This window comes from Thalassophryne amazonica, chromosome 9 (assembly GCF_902500255.1).
Source record: "Thalassophryne amazonica chromosome 9, fThaAma1.1, whole genome shotgun sequence".
NCBI lineage: Eukaryota > Metazoa > Chordata > Actinopteri > Batrachoidiformes > Batrachoididae > Thalassophryne > Thalassophryne amazonica.
This window is the reverse complement of record NC_047111.1, coordinates 112716733-112744294: the sequence shown is the minus strand read 5'-3', so window position 1 is coordinate 112744294 and position 27562 is coordinate 112716733. Positions and strand designations below refer to the sequence as shown.

At 41.7% G+C, this 27562-nt stretch overlaps 1 protein-coding gene across 1 annotated transcript in view; it reads left to right on the top strand.

Moving 5' to 3' along the window:
- The window catches only part of atp2a3 (ATPase sarcoplasmic/endoplasmic reticulum Ca2+ transporting 3), a 189007-nt gene that overhangs the window by 23137 nt on the left and 138308 nt on the right, over positions 1–27562 (top strand). Inside the window, 1 exon segment of the mRNA XM_034178983.1 lies at positions 27060–27077. Coding sequence (XP_034034874.1) covers positions 27060–27077 — 18 coding nt within the window.

Below are 27562 nucleotides of genomic sequence, written 5' to 3'. Positions count from 1 at the left end.
GACATTGAGTCATTCGACTCCAAAGCAGTTCAGATCCACTTGTTTGAAGGAGTTGTGTATGTGTGTATCCACGTAAGGCATACGCTCCACATTATGTGGCCATCAGTGTCAGAAAGCCAACACGAGGTCATGTAGCAGCACACTGATAGGGTGCACGCTCAGTGTTACGAGCTTTATGTCAAACATGGAGCTCATTGGTGTCTGGAAAATAAACCCGTATTAGAAAAGGTCGGCTTCACCCAGACGAGATTTGTCAAGAGTCTGTGACAAAGACGTAACGACAAACATCTACTAACTATATTTATAATTATGGATCTCTTGGTTAGGTACCCTCCCATTGGACACACATCATTTACCAGTGAGTATCTGCTCATATCCAGTCTGTCTAATACTCGTATTTTCCTAAATACGAGGTCTATTAGAAAAGTATCCGACCTTATTATTTTTTTCAAAAACCATATGGATTTGAATCACGTGTGATTACATCAGATATGCTTGAACCCTCGTGGGCATGCGAGAGTTTTTTCACGCCTGTCGGTTACGTCATTCGCCTGTGGGCAGTCTTTGAGTGAGGAGTCGTCCACCCTCTCGTCGATTTTTTTCATTGTTTATGAATGGCTCAGACTGCTGCTTTGTTTGATCAAAATTTTTTCAAAACTGTAAGGCACAACTGAGTGGACATCATTCGATAAATTCAGCTGGTTTTCGGTAAAAAATTTTAACAGCTGATGAGAGATTTTGGTCTGGTAGTGTCGCCGTAAGGACGGCCCACGGCGCCTGACGGCGATCTGCGCTTCGAGGCAGCAGCGTCTCGCCGTTTCAAGTTGAAAACTTCCACATTTCAGGCTCTGTTGATCCAGTAAGTCATCAGAGAACAGAGAACTTTCAGAAGAAGTCGGCATGAGGAGTTTATTCGGACATTCCATTGTTAACGGACATTTTGTAATGAAAGAACGTGCGGGCAGAGTCACATGTCGGGCCGGACCCGACCGCGGGGGGTCGCGACAGGAAAAACACCTCCGTTGGAAACCTTAACGGGCAAGTTGGAACATGCCCAAGCTGTTAAACAATTTCTCAGTTACTCACTTGTTGAAAGCCATTAAAAGCCGCCTGAATTTTACAAATGGTTTTCAACACGGAGGTGTTTTTCCTGTCGCGGTGCACACAGATTCGCCGAGTCGTCACGGAAACGACTCTGCGAATTTGCACGCACGTCTTTCATTACAAAATGTCCTTAAACAGTGGAATGTCCGCATAAAGTCCTCATGCCGGCCTCTTCTGAATCTTCTCTGTTCTCTCACGATGTCCTGGGTGAATTAAGCCTTAAATTAGGATGTTTTCAGGTTGAAACAGGCCGACGGCGCCTGGAAGCGCTATGCGACGTCCCGCTCTGTGGGAAGTCCTTACACCAACAGAAACACCCCATAATCTCTCATCAGCCATTAAACTTTTCACCGAAAACCAGCTTAATTTCTCGAATAGTGTCCACTCGGATATTCCTCACAGGTCCAGAAAAAATTTTGATAAAGCAACGCGCGCCGTCTCGAGCAGCGTGTGAAACAAAGGAATTCAGCCGAGAGGGCGGGACCACATCTCACTCAAGGCCTGCCCACAGGGAAATGACGTCACCGAGACGCGTGAAAAAACTCACGCATGCGCACGAGGGTTCAAGCATGATTGGTGTAATCGCACGTCATTCAAATCCATATAGTTAAAAAAAATAATAAAAGGGTCTGTTTATTATCTAATAGACCTCGTAGACTTGTAGAGGACACACTGCAAGTCCACTGAAGTCGATCCAGCGTATATGCTGAATTCTATAATAATTCTATTGTTTTTAAGATACTTGATTATAGTATAATGCCCATGTATTGCATATCAAAATATGCAGTACAATCTCAACATTCTGAATGTGAGACAGATTTGTCTACAGCACTGTGTAAAAGAGATCATTTGGCTCTAAAGATGAAAATAACCAATGCATTTTTTTTAAATTCAGCTGAGTATACGAGGTCTGTTAGAAAAGTATCCGACCTTTTTATTTTTTGCAAAAACTATATGGATTTGAATCACGTGCACTTGCATCAGCCAAGCTTGAACCTTCGTGCGCATGCGTGAGTTTTTTCACGCCTGTCGGTTGCATCATTCGCCTGTGAGCACGCTTTGTGGGAGGAGTGGTCCAGCCCCCTCAGCGGATTTTTATTGTCAGGAAAATGGCTGAGCGACTGCCGCTTTGCTGCATCAAAATTTTTTCAGAAACTGTGAGAGACAGCCAGGTGGAAACCATTCGGAAAATTCAGATGGCTTTTGGTGAAGATCTTATGGGCATCACGCAGATTAAGGAGTGTTACAATGGGATTAAAGACGGCCCACAGCGGCTGAGTGCTGACGTCCACCTTTTCTGCCATTTCTCTGGTAGTCAGACGACGTCTCGGATCAACACAGCGTTCAGTTTGGAAATGATCTGGTCGTTTCAGCCTGTCGATGGCCGCTCGGAGCGCGGCGCGCCCTCCGCCATTGTGCGCCGTCTTTAAACCGGCTGTAACACTCCTTAATCTGTGTGATGCCCATAGGATCGTCATTGAAAGCCGTCTGAATCTTCCGAATGGTTTCCACCTGGCTGTCTCTCACAGTTTCTGGAAAAATTTGATGCAGCGCTGCTTCAGCCGTTCAGACATTTTCCTCACAATGAAAATCCAACGAGGGGGGAGGACCAGTGCTCACTCAAAGCGTGCTCACAGGCGAATGACGCAACCGACAGGCGTGAAAAAAAAAAACTCACGCATGCGCATGAAGGTTCAAGCTTGGCTGATGCAAGCGCACATGATTCAAATCCATATAGTTTTTGCAAAAAATATAAAGGTCAGATACTTTTCTAACAGACCTCGTATACTGTTTTGGCGTTAGAAATGGGTTTATCAAAGTTTTTAGGTCCCAGAAGTAGTACTGTATATGGAAAAATGCCCACAAATGCCATGATTTATATTATATCTTCAGTAAATCCTTTTATGAATGAATGAAGCCCCTCAATTGATGAAAATTGGGATGTCCACATTGCAAGAAATGTCCATTTGCTCTGATTTTTTTTTTCCTGTGTCTGTCTGTCTCTGTCTATCTGTCTCTGTCTGTCTCTCTCTCTGTCTCTGTCTGTCTGTCTCTCTCTCTGTCTCTCTCTGTCTAGCTATCTATAAAAAGTGTGTGCATGTATCCATTCACATTTTCTTTTTTGTGACTTGTGCATCTGGAACTTATTCACAGCGCTTCACTTTTTTCACATTTTATATTACAGCCTTATTCCAAAATGGATGAAATACAATTTTGTTCCTCAAAAGTCTACACACAGTACCCCATAATGACAATGTGAAAATCATTTTTTTGAGATTTTTGCAAACTTATTCAAATTAAAAATAAAACAAAGAAAACACATGTACATAAGTATTCACAGCCTTTGCCATGAAGCTCAAAGTTGTGCTCAGGTGCATCCTGTTTCCACTGATCACCCTTGAAATGTTTTTACAGCTTAATTGGAGTTCACCTGGGTTAGATTCATTGGCACAGGTTTTACGCCGGATGCCCTTCCTGACGCAACTCCACATTACATGGAGAAATGTGGCAGGGGTGGGATTTGAACCCGGAGCCTTCTGAACTGAAACCAAGCTCATTAGCCACTTGGCCACCACCCCTGCTAGGGCCATTAATGTACAAATGGATTGAAAAACAGTTTTTATCCAACCTCTGTTAGAACTATGAACACCACTGGAACCAAATAGCCATATCAAATGCCACACTTGTTTATGTGCAATATCCACTGCGACTGAAATATCCACAGTTTTGTACATATTTTTCTCTTTTTATCATCTGTAATTTCTTTTGCTACTATGCACTTAGAATTTTTTCTTCTTTTTTTTTTTTTTTTCAACTTACTCTCTGGACATACCTTTGTCATTCTGTTAAATTATGTTTTCTTTTTTTCCCCAGACCTTTCAAGTCTGCACATGGTTTACTCAGGTTTATATTTGCACTGAAAGGCTGCATCTTACCTTTCATTGTACTTGTTACAATGGCAATAAAGAATCTGTATCACACCTGTCCACATATAAGGTCCCACAGGTGACAGTGCATGTCAGAGCACAAACCAAGCATGAAGTCAAAGGAATTGTCTGTAGACCTCAGAGACGAGATTGTATCAAGGCCCAAATCTGGGGAAGGGTACAGAAACATTTCTCAATGAGCACAGTGGCCTCCATCATCCATAAGTGGAAGACGTTTGGCTCCACCAGGACTCTTCTTAGAGGGTTAGGGTTAAGACTTGGGGCTGTAATTGCTGCCAAAGTTGCATCAACAAAGTATTGAGCAAAAGGGTGTGAATACTTATGTACACGTGATTTCTTAGTTTTTTTATTTTTAATAAATTTGTGGAAAAAACTAAACTTTTCATGTTGTCGTTATGGGGTGTTGTGAGTACAATTTTGAAGGGGAAAAAATTAATTTACTGCATTTTGGCATAAGGTTGTAACATAACAAAATGTGTAAAGTGAAGCCCTGCGAATACTTTCTGGATGCACTGTATGGGGAAACGGTCTCCACCGACAGCTTCAAATCAAAACATTGTCATTTCCTTCACCCCCTTTTGCACCTGGTTACATGTATTTAAAACCGCAACTCCACCAGTATCTTAATTGTTGGCCACGGTGTGGTCTCTAAGAATTTGACCTTTTTTTTTTATGTTTTTAACTCTTCTTACAAAAGAAGTCTTAAAATAAACAGACCCACTTTTCGGTTCTGATAATTCATCACTTTTAGTTGAAATCCACTGAGATTTTGTCTGTGGAGAATCTGAACACAGTCAGTCCGTCGGGTGAAGTTTAACTCCAGTGGCTCAGAATTTAACATAACGATCAAAGGATAATATGAAACAGTTTGGACTTATTAATGTTAAAAGTTTTAAATTACAGTGGCATTTATATCAGGTTTTTTTTTGTTTGTTTTTAATATGTCCTTTGGGGGGGTGGGGGTCATTAGTTGGAGATGGTTCCAATGACCTGCATTTTTACAGGATTTAGATCAGAAAAGTTCGACTGCACCAAACGTTTGATTGGGTGGAAGTGTTGCTCTGGTTTCTAAACCTAGAATAAACCCTATAAATAGCGTGGTGCTAACACAGATATTTCAGTCGCCGTTTGGGGGATTGTCGACTGTTTTTCAGAGTTTAGCTTCTCCTGCTGGCGAGTGAGTGTCCGGGTGTCGTCCTGCTTGACAGCCTGTAGGGATGTCCAAAAAAGCACTTAGTCTTACAGCTGTGCCCTTAAAGAGGAAGCTCTGAGCCCCAACGAGATACCAGCTGTGTCCTAATCACCTCGCGCAGCACCTGCTCCGTTTTCCTTTTTCTCTGCAAGTGTAGCTCGCGATATTGTTGGTGGTAAACTGTGGTGTAATTACTTCATGTTGGCACAAATGCACCATGCTACATAAATAAGGGGCAGCACAGTGGATTAGTGGTTAGCACTGTTGCCTCACAGCAAGAAGGCCATGGGTTCAATTCCCACCTGTGGCCTTTCTGTTTGGAGTTTGCATGGTCTCCCCATGTTACGTGGGTTTCCTCCAATATTTAAAGACATGCAGGTTTGGTGGATTGGAAACTTTAGATTTGTCCAGGTCTCCCTTGTAAAAGAGGTGTCAATCTCAATGGGACTAACCTGGTTAAATAAAGATTAATTTAAATAAAAAAAAAATTAAAATATCTCTGAAAATTATTGAAAATGAAATTCCTCAAACAAAAAAAATTTAAGTTGTTCTAAAGCACATTTTAATTTCATGGAGTTTCATTACGTTTTACTTGTTGATTGCCTGGGAGGTACGAGGACTCATGCTTGTCCAGTTACTTGTGGACCTGGCTATCTGTCCAGTGAATCTTGACTTTGGGTCACTTGGCAAGTAAGCAGTCTGCCTTCTGGTGGTTGGCTCTCACTGCGGTATTGTATCACTTCCTGTTCCGGAGCACAGCGGTGTTTTTCTGTATCTGTTAGCTGTTTAATCTGCGCAGTTAGATTGATCTAGTTATCTAGGTTACGATTTGTTTCCCAGTGTAATCTTTACGTGCCTTAACTAAAGCACTCCTTCTGCTGAATCACCTCTAAATTATTTACACATTATTCACTTTGCGTGTTTTTAGGAATCCGCTAGCTTAGCGTAGCTACTAGCTCTTAGCCGATTTAGCATGGCGGCTTCTCCTGTCTCTCCCGCACTTTTCTGCTCTGGGTGTGAAATGTTTAGTTATTCCTCTGCCTCCTTTAGCAGTAACGGTACTTGTAATAAGTGTAGCTTATTCGTAGCTTTGGAAGCCAGGCTGGGCGAATTGGAGACTCGGCTCCGCACCGTGGAAAATTCTACAGCTAGCCAGGCCCCTGTAGTCGTTGCGGACCAAGGTAGCTTAGCCGCCGTTAGTTACCCCCTGGCAGATCCCGAGCAGCCAGGAAAGCAGGCCGACTGGGTGACTGTGAGGAAGCGTAGCCCTAAACAGAAGCCCCGTGTACACCGCCAACCCGTTCACATCTCTAACCGTTTTTCCCCACTCGACGACACACCCGCCGAGGATCAAACTCTGGTTATTGGCGACTCTGTTTTGAGAAATGTGAAGTTAGCGACACCAGCAACCATAGTCAATTGTCTTCCGGGGGCCAGAGCAGGCGACATTGAAGGAAATTTGAAACTGCTGGCTAAGGCTAAGCGTAAATTTGGTAAGATTGTAATTCACGTCGGCAGTAATGACACCCGGTTACGCCAATCGGAGGTCACTAAAATTAACATTAAATCAGTGTGTAACTTTGCAAAAACAATGTCGGACTCTGTAGTTTTCTCTGGGCCCCTCCCCAATCAGACCGGGAGTGACATGTTTAGCTGCATGTTCTCCTTGAATTGCTGGCTGTCTGAGTGATGTCCAAAAAATGAGGTGGGCTTCATAGATAATTGGCAAAGCTTCTGGGGAAAACCTGGTCTTGTTAGGAGAGACGGCATCCATCCCACTTTGGATGGAGCAGCTCTCATTTCTAGAAATCTGGCCAATTTTCTTAAATCCTCCAAACCGTGACTATCCAGGGTTGGGACCAGGAAGCAGAGTTGTAGTCTTACACACCTCTCTGCAGCTTCTCTCCCCCTGCCATCCCCTCATTACCCCATCCCCGTAGAGACGGTGCCTGCTCCCAGACTACCAATAACCAGCAAAAATCTATTTAAGCATAAAAATTCAAAAAGAAAAAATAATATAGCACCTTCAACTGCACCACAGACTAAAACAGTTAAATGTGGTCTATTAAACATTAGGTCTCTCTCTTCTAAGTCCCTGTTGGTAAATGATATAATAATTGATCAACATATTGATTTATTCTGCCTAACAGAAACCTGGTTACAGCAGGATGAATATGTTAGTTTAAATGAGTCAACACCCCCGAGTCACACTAACTGTCAGAATGCTCGTAGCACGGGCCGGGGCGGAGGATTAGCAGCAATCTTCCATTCCAGCTTATTAATTAATCAAAAACCCAGACAGAGCTTTAATTCATTTGAAAGCTTGTCTCTTAGTCTTGTCCATCCAAATTGGAAGTCCCAAAAACCAGTTTTATTTGTTATCTATCGTCCACCTGGTCGTTACTGTGAGTTTCTCTGTGAATTTTCAGACCTTTTGTCTGACTTAGTGCTTAGCTCAGATAAGATAATTATAGTGGGCGATTTTAACATCCACACAGATGCTGAGAATGACAGCCTCAACACTGCATTTAATCTGTTATTAGACTCTATTGGCTTTGCTCAAAAAGTAAATGAGTCCACCCACCACTTTAATCATATCTTAGATCTTGTTCTGACTTATGGTATGGAAATAGAAGACTTAACAGTATTCCCTGAAAACTCCCTTCTGTCTGATCATTTCTTAATAAAATTTACATTTACTCTGATGGACTACCCAGCAGTGGGGAATAAGTTTCATTACACTAGAAGTCTTTCAGAAAGCGCTGTAACTAGGTTTAAGGATATGATTCCTTCTTTATGTTCTCTAATGCCATATACCAACACAGTGCAGAGTAGCTACCTAAACTCTGTAAGTGAGATAGAGTATCTCGTCAATAGTTTTACATCCTCATTGAAGACAACTTTGGATGCTGTAGCTCCTCTGAAAAAGAGAGCTTTAAATCAGAAGTGTCTGACTCCGTGGTATAACTCACAAACTCGTAGCTTAAAGCAGATAACCCGTAAGTTGGAGAGGAAATAGCGTCTCACTAATTTAGAAGATCTTCACTTAGCCTGGAAAAAGAGTCTGTTGCTCTATAAAAAAAGCCCTCCGTAAAGCTAGGACATCTTTCTACTCATCACTAATTGAAGAAAATAAGAACAACCCCAGGTTTCTTTTCAGCACTGTAGCCAGGCTGACAAAGAGTCAGAGCTCTATTGAGCTGAGTATTCCATTAACTTTAACTAGTAATGACTTCATGACTTTCTTTGCTAACAAAATTTTAACTAGTAGAGAAAAAAATTACTCATAACCATCCCAAAGACGTATCGTTATCTTTGGCTGCTTTCAGTGATGCCGGTATTTGGTTAGACTCTTTCTCTCCGATTGTTCTGTCTGAGTTATTTTCATTAGTTACTTCATCCAAACCGTCAACATGTTTATTAGACCCCATTCCTACCAGGCTGCTCAAGGAAGCCCTACCATTATTTAATGCTTCGATCTTAATATGATCAATCTATCTTTGTTAGTTGGCTATGTACCACAGGCTTTTAAGGTGGCAGTAATTAAACCATTACTTAAAAAGCCATCACTTGACCCAGCTATCTTAGCTAATTATAGGCCAATCTCCAACCTTCCTTTTCTCTCAAAAATTCTTGAAAGGGTAGTTGTAAAACAGCTAACTGATCATCTGCAGAGGAATGGTCTATTTGAAGAGTTTCGTCAGGTTTTAGAATTCATCATAGTACAGAAACAGCATTAGTGAAGGTTACAAATGATCTTCTTATGGCCTCGGACAGTGGACTCATCTCTGTGCTTGTTCTGTTAGACCTCAGTGCTGCTTTTGATACTGTTGACCATAAAATTTTATTACAGAGATTAGAGCATGCCATAGGTATTAAAGGCACTGCGCTGCGGTGGTTTGAATCATATTTGTCTAATAGATTACAATTTGTTCATGTAAATGGGGAGTCTTCTTCACAGACTAAAGTTAATTATGGAGTTCCACAAGGTTCTGTGCTAGGACCAATTTTATTCACTTTATACATGCTTCCATTAGAGGCAGTATTATTAGACGGTATTGCTTAAATTTTCATTGTTACGCAGATGATACCCAGCTTTATCTATCCATGAAGCCAGAGGACACACACCAATTAGCTAAACTGCAGGATTGTCTTACAGACATAAAGACATGGATGACCTCTAATTTCCTGCTTTTAAACTCAGATAAAACTGAAGTTATTGTACTTGGCCCCACAAATCTTAGAAACATGGTGTCTAACCAGATCCTTACTCTGGATGGCATTACCCTGACCTCTAGTAATACTGTGAGAAATCTTGGAGTCATTTTTGATCAGGATATGTCATTCAAAGCGCATATTAAACAAATATGTAGGACTGCTTTTTTGCATTTACGCAATATCTCTAACATCAGAAAGGTCTTGTCTCAGAGTGATGCTGAAAAACTAATTCATGCATTTATTTCCTCTAGGCTGGACTATTGTAATTCATTATTATCAGGTTGTCCTAAAAGTTCCCTAAAAAGCCTTCAGTTAATTCAAAATGCTGCAGCTAGAGTACTGACGGGGACTAGAAGGAGAGAGCATATCTCACCCATATTGGCCTCTCTTCATTGGCTTCCTGTTAATTCTAGAACAGAATTTAAAATTCTTCTTCTTACTTATAAGGTTTTGAATAATCAGGTCCCATCTTATCTTAGGGACCTCGTAGTACCATATCACCCCAATAGAGCGCTTCGCTCTCAGACTGCAGGCTTACTTGTAGTTCCTAGGGTTTGTAAGAGTAGAATGGGAGGCAGAGCCTTCAGCTTTCAGGCTCCTCTCCTGTGGAACCAGCTCCCAATTCAGATCAGGGAGACAGACGCCCTCTCTACTTTTAAGATTAGGCTTAAAACTTTCCTTTTTGCTAAAGCTTATAGTTAGGGCTGGATCAGGTGACCCTGAATCATCCCTTAGTTATGCTGCTATAGACGTAGACCGCTGGGGGGTTCCCATGATGCACTGTTTCTTTCTCTTTTTGCTCTGTATGCACCACTCTGCATTTAATCATTAGTGATCGATCTCTGCTCCCCTCCACAGCATGTCTTTTTCCTGGTTCTCTCCCTCAGCCCCAACCAGTCCCAGCAGAAGACTGCCCCTCCCTGAGCCTGGTTCTGCTGGAGGTTTCTTCCTGTTAAAAGGGAGTTTTTCCTTCCCACTGTAGCCAAGTGCTTGCTCACAGGGGGTTGTTTTGACCGTTGGGGTTTTACATAATTATTGTATGGCCTTGCCTTACAATATAAAGCGCCTTGGGGCAACTGTTTGTTGTGATTTGGCGCTATATAAAAAAATTGATTGATTGATTGACAAAGGTGCAATGCAGACTACTTCCTCAGCCGAGGCCGGTGGACTGAGACAGTGCAGATGAAGAGACTTGTCCAAGGGTTAAGGTCACCGGAAATCGAACCCACATCTGCACATTGGCAGGCCAGTTCCTTATCTCGCGGAACTACCTGCTCTACACTTTGTGAAGATCAGAAAAAAATGGGTGTTTCTGTTTGGATTTGAGTAACAAACTAATCAGCAGATCTGGATGTAAACATTGCAAAGGCAAAAATGATAGGAAGTTTATATCTCAGTTTATGGAGCAACCAGCAGTCTTTTTCCATCACCGTAGTGATCAAGTAGAAAAGATAAGAGTTACACTTGGGGCATTTGCACAGAAGAAGGAGCAGATCATCCTGCTAGTGCAGCCTTCTTCATGACAGCTCTGACACTTTTTGCTCTCTGTGTCTCCAGCGGCTTGATAATTTCTGGTGGATCCATTAATGACTGCAGTGAGAGGGCGTTTTGGTCCTACAGCATCCCCCCCCGTGCATGGTAATGGAATGTTACAGCCAGTCGTTGGAATTAAACTATTATTTCATTCCTTTGTCCTTTAGTGCACAATCTCAAACTAAAGGTCAAAGTAATTTCATGGTAGTCTGGACATGTCAGCAGATTTTAAACATTGTCCTCTACTGTTGGACTGGAAAATGAGTCTTGAGATTTGTGTTGATAGTAATTGTGGGGGTGTGTGACTGTGTTGCAACAGGTCACGACAGGTTAAATTTGGGAACATGCACTAGTGGTGTGTGTTACCTCATCCATCTCACACAATGGAACCGCCTTGGAATAAAAGGCAACCAGCCAGTCATAAAACCGATCTGTTTCTGGACAGTAACCATGTCAACACCGAGACACCTGCATATTGAATTGCATCCAGATAAACTCGCAACATGGCCAAACTGTGATGACGTTCCCTCACAATTCCAGTGATACTCCTCATCTTGGTTTCTTTGAGTAACTTTACATTTGATAGAAAACCTTTCCTGTGGTACCTATACCAGTTCACAGCATTGCCAAAACACAAAATAAGATGGCCAGTATGCATATCGGTATTCCCCACGTTTTCATCATATCGCACTGAATGTGGCAACCTGTTAGTCTGCTGTGTTTTTTTTTTTGTTTGTGTTTTTTTTTCTTTTGTACAGCAAAGAGTGCTTTAAGTTGGAGGAAAAATGTTTCATCAACAGTTTGTTTCGTCCGCTGTGTTTCGTAGCACAAATACACACAGTCTATTTCTGTTGGGTGGCGTATGTGATAAAACCTTCTTTCCAATAAATCAGGTAGTGCTTTCCACATAAATACACAAGTTTTTCTCTTAGTCATTCTTCTTGCTCACACAAACTGTGCAGGCGGGTAGCCGGGGGGGGGGGGGGGGGGGCAAATCCCTCACCCCCTTTGTGTAGTGGTCCAGTTTCAAAGACATTTTAGACATTGTTTGAGTATAATGATTATCATGACAAATGGAAATGTTGTAATTTGTATATGTGACAGGTCTCTCTTGCAAATGAGGCGTTAAGTCTCAAGGGACTGTCTGTATAAATAAACAAAAATAAAATGACATTTGTACAACTAAAATATGACTGTGTTCTTGTTTTAGCAGAACAGGTAAGTAATGTGGATTTGGACACCCCAAATGCACATGTGCTATGCACTGTACACTGTGCTCTATATATTGAGATGAGATATACTTTATTGATCTCACTGTGTAGAAATTATGTTTACACTCCAGTTACCTCAGACAGCAGTTAGTCCACAATTATTACTTGTTTACCGTAATAATGGCACACATCAGAATTAAAAACAGCACATACACATTTGACATTGTTTATGTGCACTAAGTTTGAAGAAGTCCGTTATCCGAATTGAGGGAAGTGAGTGAAGGCCACGCAGCAACACTGAGATGCGCCACCGTCAGCTTGGGGGGAGGAACGGGGGCTGCAGCTAAAACTGCACCACCCCCGCAGAAGGGGAAAGGAGTGACGTTTAGCAGACGCTGGAGTGGGGAGTGTTTGATGGGGGATAGGAGGGGGTGGGGGGAGGGAATGGAGCATGCTTCAGTCCTGTGAAAAGCATTTTATTGTCTTTGTGAGCTGACATAAACAGCCAAATGATCCCCAGGCCGAAGAAATTTCTCTGGAGGGAAAACAGTCGGGCAGTTTGACCTTCAGGCTTGATAAGGCTGTAGTGTTGTGGTTTGAGCAGTGAAAAACACTTTTTACAGTTCCACTTGAACAACCAAATCCCAATTATGAATTAAGAATATTCCCAATTATGAATTAAGAATATTCCCCGGCCTCTGAAATCTTCAGCTTCAACTGCAAGGCACACATCTGCTCCAAGATGTCATCCAATTTGCGTCTGAGTTCAAGAGTCATTGCAGTCTGAGAATGCACTGCCTTGCCAACCTTGTTAATCATGACGGACAAGCGAGGGGCCGTGGTTCTTGATGCCGCCGTCTTGCCAATTTTCCGGTAGATCAGGGCAGCACATAAGCCAAAAAGTACTAGCCCTGCTACCACGAGACCAAAAATGAATAAATCCTCGATGTCCTCAATGGAGAAAGGCACCAAGCATGCCACACGCCAGGAACTCCAGGAGTCGAGAACATAGCCCACAGGATGCGTTCCATCTGGGCAGGTAGGATCCCTCAGTCCTGACCTTCTTGTAGAAAAAATGGTGTCAAAGCATTCCGAGACTAGCTGATCAATTCCATGGTTAATCCAATAGTAGTCGAATAGATCCAGAATCCAATATAATTTGAGGAATTCACAGTCTGGTGAAGTAGGGACTTGAAGGTTAAAGCAGAAAACAGAGATAAGGGAGAGTGGAGGAGATGCAACCGCCCTCGTCGGAGTCCCAAGCTGATATTATATTAGCTGATATTGACAAGATGGCGCCCCCTGTGTCTGTAGTGGGAAAACATTTTATGGTGCAGAAGACATCATACCAACTTGGAATGGCAGTGTGTTCTGATCCTTGGTGTAGGTGTTATTGACAGCAAAGTCGCTTCATAACAAATGAGATCTGCTAATGCTCAAAGCACTTAGCATGGTTGTCTATAATGTCTTCAGGAAAGATGTCCGTTGACCTTTATTTAAATGAAGCATGTTTTTCTGCAGTAGTATCAGAGAGCAAAGTGGACACATCTATAATTCATATTTGATACGGTTAATGCATCCAGTCATCTTCCGGTGGCAGAATACATTTTGCAAAGTGAGAGACTATAGGAAGCTACCGCATAGGTCATCATTAGGGCCGCGACCACAGGCACCTTACCAGCGGGTTGGTTCCCACTCAGACTGGAATGTTAGCACCTATGCTGTCTGAGCATTAGCAGTGTGGAGGCCAAAAATGAGCATGCCTACATCAGAAGGTGTAAAGTTCTTGAAGCCTGCTGTTTGCACAGCTCCAGTCTTGCTAAATTTTGATAGATGCCGGCACATTACCTCGGGAAATGCTATTTTCCAAGGGGCCTTCATGAATGGAGTTGCCATGGTAACTGCTGAAAACTTTCTCGTGCTTGGAGTTTGCACAAGCAGCCCTCGACTCCAGTCTCAATACGCAGTGCACAGAATGGCATTTTAACATGTATTAGACTGTAAGGATATACAGTACATCCTGAAAATATTCACAGCGCTTCACTTATTCCACATTTTATGTTACAGCCTTATTTCAAAATGGAGTACATCCATTTTCCCCCTCAAACTCCTACTCACAACACCCCATAATGACAACATGAAAAGTTTTTTTTTTAATTTGTTCTGCAGATTTATTAAAAATTTAAAAAACTAAGAAATCACATGTAAATAAGTATTCATACCCTTTGCTAAATACTTTGTTGATGCGCCAGCGATTATAGCCTCAAGTCTTCTTGAATATGATGCCTTGATGCTTGGTGCTCCATCAGGTTGGATGTGGAGTGTTGGTGCTTGGTGTTGGTGGTGTTTGGTTCAGATCTCTCCAGAGATGTTCAGTCAGATTCAGGTCTGATCTCCAGTTGGACCACTCAAGGACATTCAGAGTTGTCAGGAAGCCACTCCTTTGATATCTTGGCTGTGTGCTTTGGGTCATTGTCCAGCTGAAAGATGAACCATCGGCCCAGTCTGAGGTCAAGAGCACTCTGGAGCAGGTTTTCATCCAGGATGTCTCTGTACATTGCTGCATTCATCTTTACCTCAATCCTGACTAGTCTCCCAGTTCCTGCTGCTGAAAAACATCTCCACAGCATGATGCTGCCACCACCATGCTTCACTGTAGGGATGGTGCCTGGTTTCCTCCAAACATGATGCCTGGCATTCACACCAAAGAGTTCAATCTTTGTCTAAACATTTTTTTTTTTTTTTTTTTTTTGGTTTTTTTTGGGCAATATCTTGGAAACTTGAAAGATCTAGAGAAATGGTTTCAAGTGAACATGAATGAGCAATCGAATGTTGTGTATTTATGGTTTATAGTGATGAATGAGCCTCCTCTGTGTGATCACGATGTGTTTAGTCACTTCTGAATGTGATTTGTTATGATCAACTCTGTAATAATTAATCCCATGACAGATAGTGTTTGCAGTATTTGAGACTGAATTACCTGAATGCTTGTTACAGATTTGTGATGCGCCTGTTTTAAAATGGATATCTCAAAGTAGTGTAATGATGAACTCATCTGCTCAAAGTGATGGTAATTGGTGAAATCACCTACTGGAGTCAGTGGCTGCAAAGAAAACCTGCACCCTCTTGGCCCTTTCTGGAATGTCTTTGGACACTGCTTCCTCTTTTGAAAAAACGATTGGCCACTTGAATTTTCAGTAGACAGCCAGGTCGGGGTCAACTGAAGAATTACACAGGAGTCAAAATTTAAAAATGTTCCAATCATATTGAAAACTACACCACATTATTTGTCTGATCATAAAGATTCCAAAAAGGTATAGTTTGGGCTATGTGTGACTGAATGTTATGGGGTAAAAACAGCAAGAATAGTGATAAAGTTCAATTTCAGTTTGTACAGGGGTCAAAAGTTAAAGTTGCTCCAATTTTGGTTTAAAAAAAAAAAAAAAGTGATGCAAATTATTGGTTGATTTAATGTGGTATAATTTTCAATATGATTGGAGCATTTTTAAATTTTGACCCCTGTGTAATTCCTCAGTTGAACTCTATCTTGCTGCCTATTGATGTTCAAGTGGTCAATCGTTTTTTTTTTCAAAAGAGTAACGTCTAATATACGGAGCATTTGTGCCAAATTTGGTGCTTGCATCACCATTTGCAGGATTGTTTCAGTTATCTGCTGCACTAATGTGGACACTAGGCTTTAATGGCGAACCAGTGGGGCCAAATATGAGCGTTTACAGGGAAGTCTCCCCTGTCAGGAGATTGGTGTTTTTCTTCCTGACTCTTTGGACACAGAATCCTGCTCCCTGCTGTTGTTGGCAACCGTCTCCAGGAAGTGTCTCCCCTCCGCTCTGCGCTCAGTTCTGCTGCGCGTAAACAAGCTCTTTTATTCATTGTCTGGAAGGTTGGTAGATTGTGTAGCAAGCCATAGCAGATGAAAGACAGAGAGAGAAAGAGAGATTGGGAGCGAGTGAGGTGAAGTCAGTGCTGAGGAATGTGCCTGGGCAAGCTGCGGGTTGACACAACCCAGATGACTGTGAGGGAATCCTTGGTGGAGTGAAGCTGGGGAACCCCGTTCAGCATGTCCAGCCCTCTCCGTTTTTCCTCCCTTTGCCTGTTTGTTCTTTCAGTCTGTCTTTGTCTCCAGCCTGTCTGTCGTTCAAACATTATACAGTCAGGGCGGCTCAGTAACAGGGGAAACGGGCTCATGGCGGCGCCCGTGTCTTCTCCATGTTTGCTCTGCTGCTGGCAGAGTGCAGCCAGACGTCCTCCGTGAGTTCAGCCGTGTCCAACCTGAACTCCGAAAAACCCTCCAGACAGCAAGTTTGGAAGTCAGTGACTCATCAGCTCAGAGCGATCGCTAGAGGAACCTCCTGCACCGGGGTCGACTCACACCAGAAAGGTCACCGTTTTTAATTAAGTCGATGCTGGAGTGAAGCTGCTGGAACATCGTAGTCCTCCTCCTTGATGTAGCCTCAGAGCAGATCTTTTGGAAAGAACGAGAAATGTTTAATGTTCTTTCGGCTGCAAGAACCTGTTTTTGATCTCGGGGTTTAATTAAATAAGAATGAAAGATCATTTGAAATGATCAAACAGCTTCTGGGGAAGGGTTTGAGATCATGCACGCAGGGAGGAATCGACGGCAGCGGCTGTGATCAGTCAATCAATTTTCAATCAATTTTATTTATATAGCGCCAAATCACAACAAACAGTTGCCCCAAGGTGCTTTATATTGTAAGGCAAGGCCATACAATAATTACGTAAAAACCCCAACGGTCAAAACGACCCCTGTGAGCAAGCACTTGGCGACAGTGGGAAGGAAAAACTCCCTTTTAACAGGAAGAAACCTCCAGCAGAACCAGGCTCAGGGAGGGGCAGTCTGAGAGCGAAGCGCTCTATTGGGGTGATATGGTACTATGAGGTCCCTAAGATAAGATGGGACCTGATTATTCAAAACCTTATAAGTAAGAAGAAGAATTTTAAATTCTATTCTAGAATTAACAGGAAGCCAATGAAGAGAGGCCAATATGGGTGAGATATGCTCTCTCCTTCTAGTCCCCGTTAGTACTCTAGCTGCAGCATTTTGAATTAACTGAAGGCTTTTCAGGGAACTTTTAGGACAACCTGATAATAATGAATTACAATAGTCCAGCCTAGAGGAAATAAATGCATGAATTAGTTTTTCAGCATCACTCTGAGACAAGACCTTTCTAATTTTAGAAATATTGCGTAAATGCAAAAAAGCAGTCCTACATATTTGTTTAATATGCGCTTTGAATGACATATCCTGATCAAAAATGACTCCAAGATTTCTCACAGTATTACTAGAGGTCAGGGTAATGCCATCCAGAGTAAGGATCTGGTTAGACACCATGTTTCTAAGATTTGTGGGGCCAAGTACAATAACTTCAGTTTTAAATGAGTTTAAAAGCAGGAAATTAGAGGTCATCCATGTCTTTATGTCTGTAAGACAATCCTGCAGTTTAGCTAATTGGTGTGTGTCCTCTGGCTTCATGGATAGATAAAGCTGGGTCTCATCTGCGTAACAATGAAAATTTAAGCAATGCCGTCTAATAATACTACTTAAGGGAAGCATGTATAAAGTGAATAAAATTGGTCCTAGCACAGAACCTTGTGGAACTCCATAATTAACCTTAGTCTGTGAAGAAGATTCCGCATTTACATGAACAAATTGTAATCTATTAGACAAATATGATTCAAACCACTGCAGCGCAGTGCCTTTAATACCTGTGGCATGCTCTAATCTCTGTAATAAAATTTTATGGTCAACAGTATCAAAAGCAGCACTGAGGTCTAACAGAACAAGCACAGAGATGAGTCCACTGTCCGAGGCCATAAGAAGATCATTTGTAACCTTCACTAATGCTGTTTCTGTACTATGATGAATTCTAAAACCTGACTGAAACTCTTCAAATAGACCATTCCTCTGCAGATGATCAGTTAGCTGTTTTACAACTACCCTTTCAAGAATTTTTGAGAGAAAAGGAAGGTTGGAGATTGGCCTATAATTAGCTAAGATAGCTGGGTCAAGTGATGGCTTTTTAAGTAATGGTTTAATTACTGCCACCTTAAAAGCCTGTGGTACATAACCAACTAACAAAGATAGATTGATCATATTTAAGATCGAAGCATTAAATAATGGTAGGGCTTCCTTGAGCAGCCTGGTAGGAATGGGGTCTATTAGACATGTTGATGGTTTGGATGAAGTAACTAATGAAAATAACTCAGACAGAACAATCGGAGAGAAAGAGTCTAACCAAATACTGAAAGCAGCCAAAGATAACGATACGTCTTGGGGATGGTTATGAGTAATTTTTTCTCTAATAGTTAAAATTTTATTAGCAAAGAAAGTCATGAAGTTATTACTAGTTAAAGTTAATGGAATACTCAGCTCAGTAGAGCTCTGACTCTTTGTCAGCCTGGCTACAGTGATCATACAGAAGGGAGTTTTCAGGGAATACTGTTAAGTCTTCTATTTCCATACCATAAGTCAGAACAAGATCTAAGATATGATTAAAGTGGTGGGTGGACTCATTTACATGTTGAGCAAAGCCAATAGAGTCTAATAATAGATTAAATGCAGTATTGAGGCTGTCATTCTCAGCATCTGTGTGGATGTTAAAATCGCCCACTATAATTATCTTATCTGAGCTAAGCACTAAGTCAGACAAAAGGTCTGAAAATTCACAGAGAAACTCACAGTAACGACCAGGAGGACGATAGATAACAACAAATAAACTGGTTTTTGGGACTTCCAATTTGGATGGACAAGACCAAGAGTCAAGCTTTCAAATGAATTAAAGCTCTGTCTGGGTTTTTGATTAATTAATAAGCTGGAATGGAAGATTGCTGCTAATCCTCCGCCTCGGCCCGTGCTACGAGCATTCTGACAGTTAGTGTGACTCGGGGGTGTTGACTCATTTAAACTAACATATTCATCCTGCTGTAACCAGGTTTCTGTAAGGCAGAATAAATCAATATGTTGATCAATTATTATATCATTTACTAACAGGGATTTAGAAGAGAGAGACCTAATGTTTAATAGACCACATTTAACTGTTTTAGTCTGTGGTGCAGTTGAAGGTGCTATATTATTTTTTCTTTTTGAATTTTTATGCTTAAATAGATTTTTGCTGGTTATTGGTGGTCTGGGAGCAGGCACCGTCTCTACGGGGATGGGGTAATGAGGGGATGGCAGGGGGGGAGAAGCTGCAGAGAGGTGTGTAAGACTACAACTCTGCTTCCTGGTCCCAACCCTGGATAGTCATTGTTTGGAGGATTTAAGAAAATTGGCCAGATTTCTAGAAATGAGAGCTGCTCCATCCAAAGTGGGATGGATGCCGTCTCTCCTAACAAGACCAGGTTTTCCCCAGAAGCTTTGCCAATTATCTATGAAGCCCACCTCATTTTTTGGACACCACTCAGACAGCCACCAATTCAAGGAGAACATGCGGCTAAACATGTCACTCCCGGTCTGATTGGGGAGGGGCCCAGAGAAAACTACAGAGTCCGACATTGTTTTTGCAAAGTTACACACCGACTCAATGTTAATTTTAGTGACCTCCGATTGGCATAACCGGGTGTCATCACTGCCGACGTGAATTACAAGCTAACCAAATTTACGCTTAGCCTTAGCCAGCAGTTTCAAATTTCCTTCAATGTCGCCTGCTCTGGCCCCCGGAAGACAATTGACTATGGTTGCTGGTGTCGCTAACTTCACATCTCTCAAAACAGTCGCCAATAACCAGAGTTTGATCCTCGGCGGGTGTGTCGCCGAGTGGGGAAAAACTGTTAGAAATGTGAACGGGTTGGCGGTGTACACAGGGCTTCTGTTTAGAACTACGCTTCTTCCTCACAGTCACCCAGTCGGCCTGCTTTTCCGGCTGCTCGGGATCTGCCAGAGGGAAACTAACGGCGGCTAAGCTACCTTGGTCCGCACTGACTACAGGGGCCTAGCTAGCTGTAGAACTTTCCACTGTGCGGAGCCGAGTCTCCAATTCGCCCAGCCTGGCCTCCAAAGCTACGAATAAGCTACACTTATTACAAGTACCATTACTGCTAAAGGAGGCCGAGGAATAACTAAACATTTCACACCCAGAGCAGAAAAGTGCGGGAGAGACAGGAGAAGCTGCTATGCTAAATCGGCTAAGAGCTAGTAGCTGCGCTAAGCTAGCGGATTTCTAAAAACACACAAAGTGAATAATGTGTAAATAATTTAGAGGTGATTCAGCAGAAGGAGTGCTTTAGTTAAGGCACGTGAAGATTACACTGTGAAACAAATCGTTATGTAGTTAACTAGATCAATCTAACTGCGCAGATTAAACAGCTAACAGATACAGAAAAACACCGCTGTGCTCCGGAACAGGAAGTGATACAATACTGCAGTGAGAGCCAACCACCAGTAGAGGCAAGCAAGAGCCAAAATCGTCCTCACAGTGTGATGTGAAATCATTTCTGCCAGTGGCACGTGTAATGAGAGCAGCTGGATGGTTTTTGTTTTTGGAGACTGTGGGCCTGCGGCGCAGCCTCTCCTCTCACCACAGCTCACGTTTCGTACTCGTGTAGTGCTACTGGCTGAATCCTGCGGCAGCGTGGCCCAAACGTGACCAGAAACACTGCTGTCACAGAGTTTACAACCCGCTTCCCATCTTTTAAATATAGTTTGCATTGTTTCACTAGCTGGCTGACAGATTATGATACTAAGCAAATCTTCCATTGCCACAGCAACTGGAAGGGCGCTCGGCAGCCTGCGCACGTCCCCGACGATAACAGAGGACTCTGCAGGCCTCCGCTTACAGTACGTGTTTTCTCTGACATTTTCCTTTCTTGATTCTTGTTGCACTTCTGGGATTCTGACTCCTCAACATTGATCACTGACCTTTTGAGCTAGAACTTTGATCCTGCCTGCTGACCTTTTAGGTCTGAACTTTAATCCTCCTCACTTCTCTTTAATCCCAATGGCTCATACTTTCATCCTCTCTGGGGACTGTTGGAGCTGGAACTTTGTTCCTGTCTGCTGACCTTTTTGGAGATGGAACTTGCGACATCTATGGCATTGTGCTGTGTGATAAAACTGCACCTTTCAGAGTGGCCTTTTATTGTGGGCAGTCTAAGGCACACCTGTGCACTAATCATGGTGTCTAATCAGCATCTTGATATGGCACACCTGTGAGGTGGGATGGATTATCTCAGCAAAGGAGAAGTGCTCACTATCACAGATTTAGACTGGTTTGTGAACAATATTTGAGGGAAATGGTGATATTGTGTATATGGAAAAAGTTTTATATCTTTGAGTTCATCTCATACAAAATGGGAGCAAAACCAAAAGTGTTGCGTTTATATTTTTGTTGAGTGTATTTACTTGTACTTGTAATCATGAAACTGCTCCGATACTAGACACCCGATATCCCTTTACAGCAGCGTGATGTCACCTTCTCAATTGTGTTTGTATTGTGGGTCGATCGCAGCAGCCTGTGGGCAGACGGAGGCCGTGGTTTGACTGAACTGCCTACTTCGCCCATGAAGCGTTTGATGCTACAAGCTTTTCATCTGTTTTCTGCAGTACAGCTCCAAGTTGAGAACAGTTATTGTCTCTCAAAGCACTCAAAGTGACGGCAGCACACCTGCACTGAACTTTACTAATACATTTTTACACTTTTTTTCTTTTAAACTCTGTGCTGCTCGGTGTGTGTCCTCACTAGAAACAGCTGATCCGCACGCATTAACAAATGCAAACACTTTTTTTTCTCCACCCAAATGTACCTAAAATCTCTTTATGAGGATGACATGAAGCTAAAAAAAAATGCTGAAAAATGTTAAAAAAAAAAAAAAAAAAAAATTCCCTACCTGTCAATCTGGTGGTGCTCTTTCCATAAATACGTTGTCAGTTCTTCCTGCTCAGACGGCAAACCAGGGGCGAATCCAGACGGAAATGGGGAGGCATGCTTTTCCCTCCACACCCTGAGATTAAAGTTCCACTTTTGAAGACAATTTTTCATACTACTAATACTATAATAATTTTAACAATTAAATTGTTGAGAAAGAATTTAATAGTTACATTTATAAACAATGTAGATTATAAATTGTTTTACTGTTACAGTGCTGTCAACATTTAAATATGAGGTAAGAAAGATGTCTCTTATTTTTTTATAAAAAGGATTTATGTTCATTAAAGTCAAGAAAGGGTGACTATAAAGTGAAAATTGGAAAAACTGGTTATCATTTTCATGTTGAGTTTGGGGGGGGGGGGGTAGTGCTGAAGTCCAGTGAGATGTCTTTCAGTGTCATGTTTCTTATGAAACACATGGTTAATATTAAAGGACAGTTTGTTGTAGTCAAAAAGTGAAGTTACGTGATTTATGTGAAATGTTTGTAAATGAAAACAAAGCTAATGATATTGGTGGTAGTTAGTCAAAAAGTAAGAAACAACTGATGAATAAAACATACACTATTTTCAAAGTCATCATAAAACTGTAATGGTATCATTAAGTATTTGTATCTGTACTTGCTATCGACGAGCACCCAAATGTAAGTACTTGTACTCAGTCGGAGACAAAGTGGTATTGGTTCATCCCTAATAAGCAATGACCTCGGCAGGGGCCCCATGAATAGAAATCCTATTATTGTCAGTATTATAATTGTATTAGGGGCCTCTCTGGGCCCCTGTCAATCATGGACGCCTAGAATCCTTCTCCTTATTCTCCCCTTTTCGACACCCCTGGACCTAAGATGATGACTAGCTGTCTATGGTAAAAGGTCTCTTTGGGTATCGATGCAGTGGTATTGTTGCATCCACCGAAGAAGAAAAAAAAATGTATAGTCATGTTCCTTTTTGTTTGGAAAAACTGTTGAAAGTTGGTCATGAGTGAACTCTTGTTTCCCCAAATCCATAAAACCACAACAGCAGCAGTCTGAGCTCCAAAGCTCGACCATTGGTGATAAGCGGCTGAGTTTTTCATTTTCAGAACTTGAAGTCAGTACCAGCTCCTGGTAAGCAGCTGCTCATAGAGGACTTGGAATGAAATTTTATTTGCAGATTTCTGTTTGTTAATGTTGTCGTTCTGAAAATGATGAACACTGGCAGAAAGAAAATATAAAAAGAGAAAACTGAACCTAAACCAACCTGGATGCCTCTGTTGGAAATGCAGCACTATATCCTCCTGACTACCAGGACACACATACATATATGTGTGTGTGTGTGTGTGTGTGTCCTGGTAGTCAGGAGGATATTACTGTTCTTTCCTAAAATGCGTCATCCTGTCAGAAAAGGCAGCGCTTCAAAAACAAACTTTTCATGATAGACGAGGTGACTCCACTGTTTCTCAACATGAAGCAGAAAATAAGCAGTTCAGATCCAGATGATGACATCAGTCTTCAGGTTCCTCGCATGTGATTTGTTTTTGGTGTCTCCGTGACTAATCATGTCTCCACCGCACAACAGTACTTGTACATTAAAATATTCTTAGAACATGACTGTGTTTTCTGCTCACATAAGACTCCGGTCTCCAGCAGCTGGTGGGTTTTGATATTTCACATTGTGGGGAAAAAAAGAACTGCAGCTTTTCTTTTCAGATGAAAAGTGACAGGATGATACGAAAGTATGCAGCCGGCACACTGACCCAAGAGTCAAAATTAAACTCATGTTTGGAACCTGAAGCAGCAGCATGAATGATATTGGGTCTGTTGTGGTTGGGAATGAGGAATAAAAACACACGAGGGAAGCCACCAAGACATATTTGACCTTATATTTACTTGTAGAATATACAGGGCTGTTTTTTTTGTTTTTGTTTTGTTTTGTTTAATTCATGATTTTATGATTTTTTTTTTTTTTTTTAATGGACTTTATTCATTTTTATTTATTTCACTCTTCTAAATGAGACTATGCAAATAATATTAGATTAGATACAACTTTATAGGGCATCGCAGTCTCATTTCAACACTGTGTGATATTGCGGGATTTGACCACATAGGGGGGACCTCCACTCCCGTTGTGCAATATATACACACAGCATAACTTCACATGGAAAAATGGTGTACAGTTTTGTTTTCGGCTGCAATCACCGAAGCAGTCGCACAAAGTTTTTTTTTTTTTTTTTTTTTTTTTTTTTTTTTTTTTCGTTTCCCAGTGGAGAGGGGAAGGCAAGACAGATGGGAGAGAGTGTGTTGGTTAGCCTACACAGCTAACCAGAGTAGCTACGTCCTTTTGTCTGCAAAACCGCCTCAACACGTTTGAGCTCCAGGTCATAAACAAACCGCAACACATGTCCACTTTCCACCGCATCTTCATTTTTTTTTTCTTTCCATTTTCACTTTGTTTGCATGTAATTTGCCCAAAAACGCAGAGAAATGCTGGGGGTTTTTTCCCCCCCGGAAGTAGAGAAATTACGTCATATGCGTCATATTTTACCCATTTAGCGCCCGCCCTCAAACGAGACTGCAGCATTGTATAGAAGCACACAGAATATCAAAAGAGACAGTAAAAAGGAAAAAAAAATGTTTGCAAATATAATACCAGCCATACTGATCAATTTTAGTTTACTGGCTACTTCTGTTCCTCTCCTTCCTGTCCTCTGTCTTCCTGTTACTACTCCTCCTCCTCCTGAGTGAGGAGTTATTAGTTATAATCTTTATTAACATGTTAAAACATAAAGATGCACAAGTTCCATTAATTAATGGCACTGATTTCATCTTTTGGTGATGTTTAAGTACTGGTTCTTTTTCTTTTTTCTCTTTTTTAAAGATATTTGATTTTTGTGTGTTACAGCAATTGTAAATCACTTGATTTAAATCATACCAGCCCTGAGAATATACTAGTTTTCACATTTGAAGATTAGGTAGTTACATTTGCAATATTCGCCCTCAGTGAATAACACAATCAGTCAAAAGTCATATGAGGGAAGCCTCCAAGACATCTGGTCTCACCACTCCTCAGAATGTATGCTAACATTTACAGTGATTGTTGCCAATCACAGTCGGTGCCAAAACCCGCGTAATGGATGTCGCCAAGTTATGTTCTGTCTCTGATCACTCCTCAAGGAGTATACTCTTCATTGGCTTCCTGTTAATTCTAGAATAGAATTTAAAATTCTTCTTCTTACTTATAAGGTTTTGAATAATCAGGTCCCATCTTATCTTAGGGACCTCATAGTACCATATCACCCCAATAGAGCGCTTCGCTCTCAGACTGCAGGCTTACTTGTAGTTCCTAGGGTTTGTAAGAGTAGAATGGGAGGCAGAGCCTTCAGCTTTCAGGCTCCTCTCCTGTGGAACCAGCTCCCAATTCGGATCAGGGAGACAGACACCCTCTCTACTTTTAAGATTAGGCTTAAAACTTTCCTTTTTGCTAAAGCTTATAGTTAGGGCTGGATCAGGTGACCCTGAACCATCCCTTAGTTATGCTGCTATAGACTTAGACTGCTGGGGGGTTCCCATGATGCACTGAGTGTTTCTTTCTCTTTTTGCTCTGTATGCACCACTCTGCATTTAATCATTAGTGATCGATCTCTGCTCCCCTCCACAGCATGTCTTTTTCCTGGTTCTCTCCCTCAGCCCCAACCAGTCCCAGCAGAAGACTGCCCCTCCTGAGCCTGGTTCTGCTGGAGGTTTCTTCCTGTTAAAAGGGAGTTTTTCCTTCCCACTGTAGCCAAGTGCTTGCTCACAGGGGGTCGTTTTGACCGTTGGGGTTTTTACGTAATTATTGTATGGCTTTGCCTTACAATATAAAGCGCCTTGGGGCAACTGTTTGTTGTGATTTGGCGCTATATAAATAAAATTGATTGATTGATTGATTGACAGTGGGAGATCAGGGCATGATCAATTTAGTGTTTTCCCTTAAAGAATGTATTCTGTCCCAAAAGACATATGATGGAATCCACCAAGACATGCCTGATTTTAGCACTCCCCAAAGCAAATACTATACAAATAATGATTTTTTTTTTTTTTTTCATTCATTCAATGGTACAAATTTTTGATGAGATGAAAGATGGAATGTTTCATGAAATATTTGTACCATAGAATGAATGGGAGGAGGGGGGGGATCATTATTTGTTTCATATAACACCTAAAATAGATCCTTGTCATTTGATATTTTATTAATTTACAAACATTAGAAAAGCTACTTACATTTTGGTGTGTGTCAGTGGTGCTTTGACATCAACAGTCCAACACGAACGAGTAGGAGTCCAAAATTATTCTCAGTCAACTTGCAAAAACAGTCTGTTCAGAAACAGTTCTGAAGATGTAGTCCCTGATGCCATGTAGGGTCTTCGTGTGCAGACTGCTGTATGCTTTTCCTCACTCTAGTGAAAAATCCCGTCAGAAATTTGTCCACCTCTACATCCTAACAGCTCCTCATGCCTCCAGATGGCTTATGGTGTGGTGGATTTATTTTTTTGTGTTGCATTGTCAGTTAACTCGTTCAGATTGTTGTCCATCAGCAAAACAAACTCCGCCATGTTTAGCAAAACGGCATCCCCGCTAGTGTGTGTGTATGCCGTGGTCACAGTGTGCAATGGTACAAAATGTATGGAAGCAAATTTGCAGGATAAATGCAACGCAACACAATGGGACGAATAATCCATGTCATGTGATGTACAAAGCACCAATCAAATGACAAAGATCTACTCAGCATTATATACAAGCCATCATAGTGGGAGATTGGGGAGGTACTGTAACAGTTTTGCAGTAGGTTGTATTAAATGTCAGACTGGGGTCATTAATGTTTCTAATGGCTCTTTTTCTGTTTCCCTCCCTCCTTCTCCTCCCTCCCTCCTCCACCACCTTTCCTGGACCTGGCAATTTGATTCCTTTACAACTGGCGTGGTGTGACACCCGTAGAGCTCCCAGCTGAAGAAGGTAAATATTGGTTTTCCAGTGTGCCGGGATGTTCCTCCCTTTACTACCTGAATAATTGTCTTGATCCAGGATCTGATCTTTTCTCTACTCCTGCAGCTTTCCACCCATGGACAAACATTCCTACTTTTCTGTAAACACAAGGATTGTCTTGCTTTGTTCTTCTACTTACCTGAAGTAGTACTAATAACTTAAGTCAACACCAGTTTATGGAGCTTTTCTCAGTATTTAGATGAACTTTGAATCAGTAAGTCTTTAACGGGAAACTCCCTCATAATTGTCCATGCACAAAACTGTGCACCCACATCCTGCAACATCAAAATTGTGAAAAGGATGAGAATCCAAATTTCCAACAGCTTTTCCATTGCAGAATCTTCAGACCGCTGTTAAATCCACAAAGTAAATAAGCCTAAGCAGTCTGAATGAGTCTCCACTTCACTCTGAGTGAAATAAGATTTTAGAAATGAACCAGATCTGAACGTTGTCAT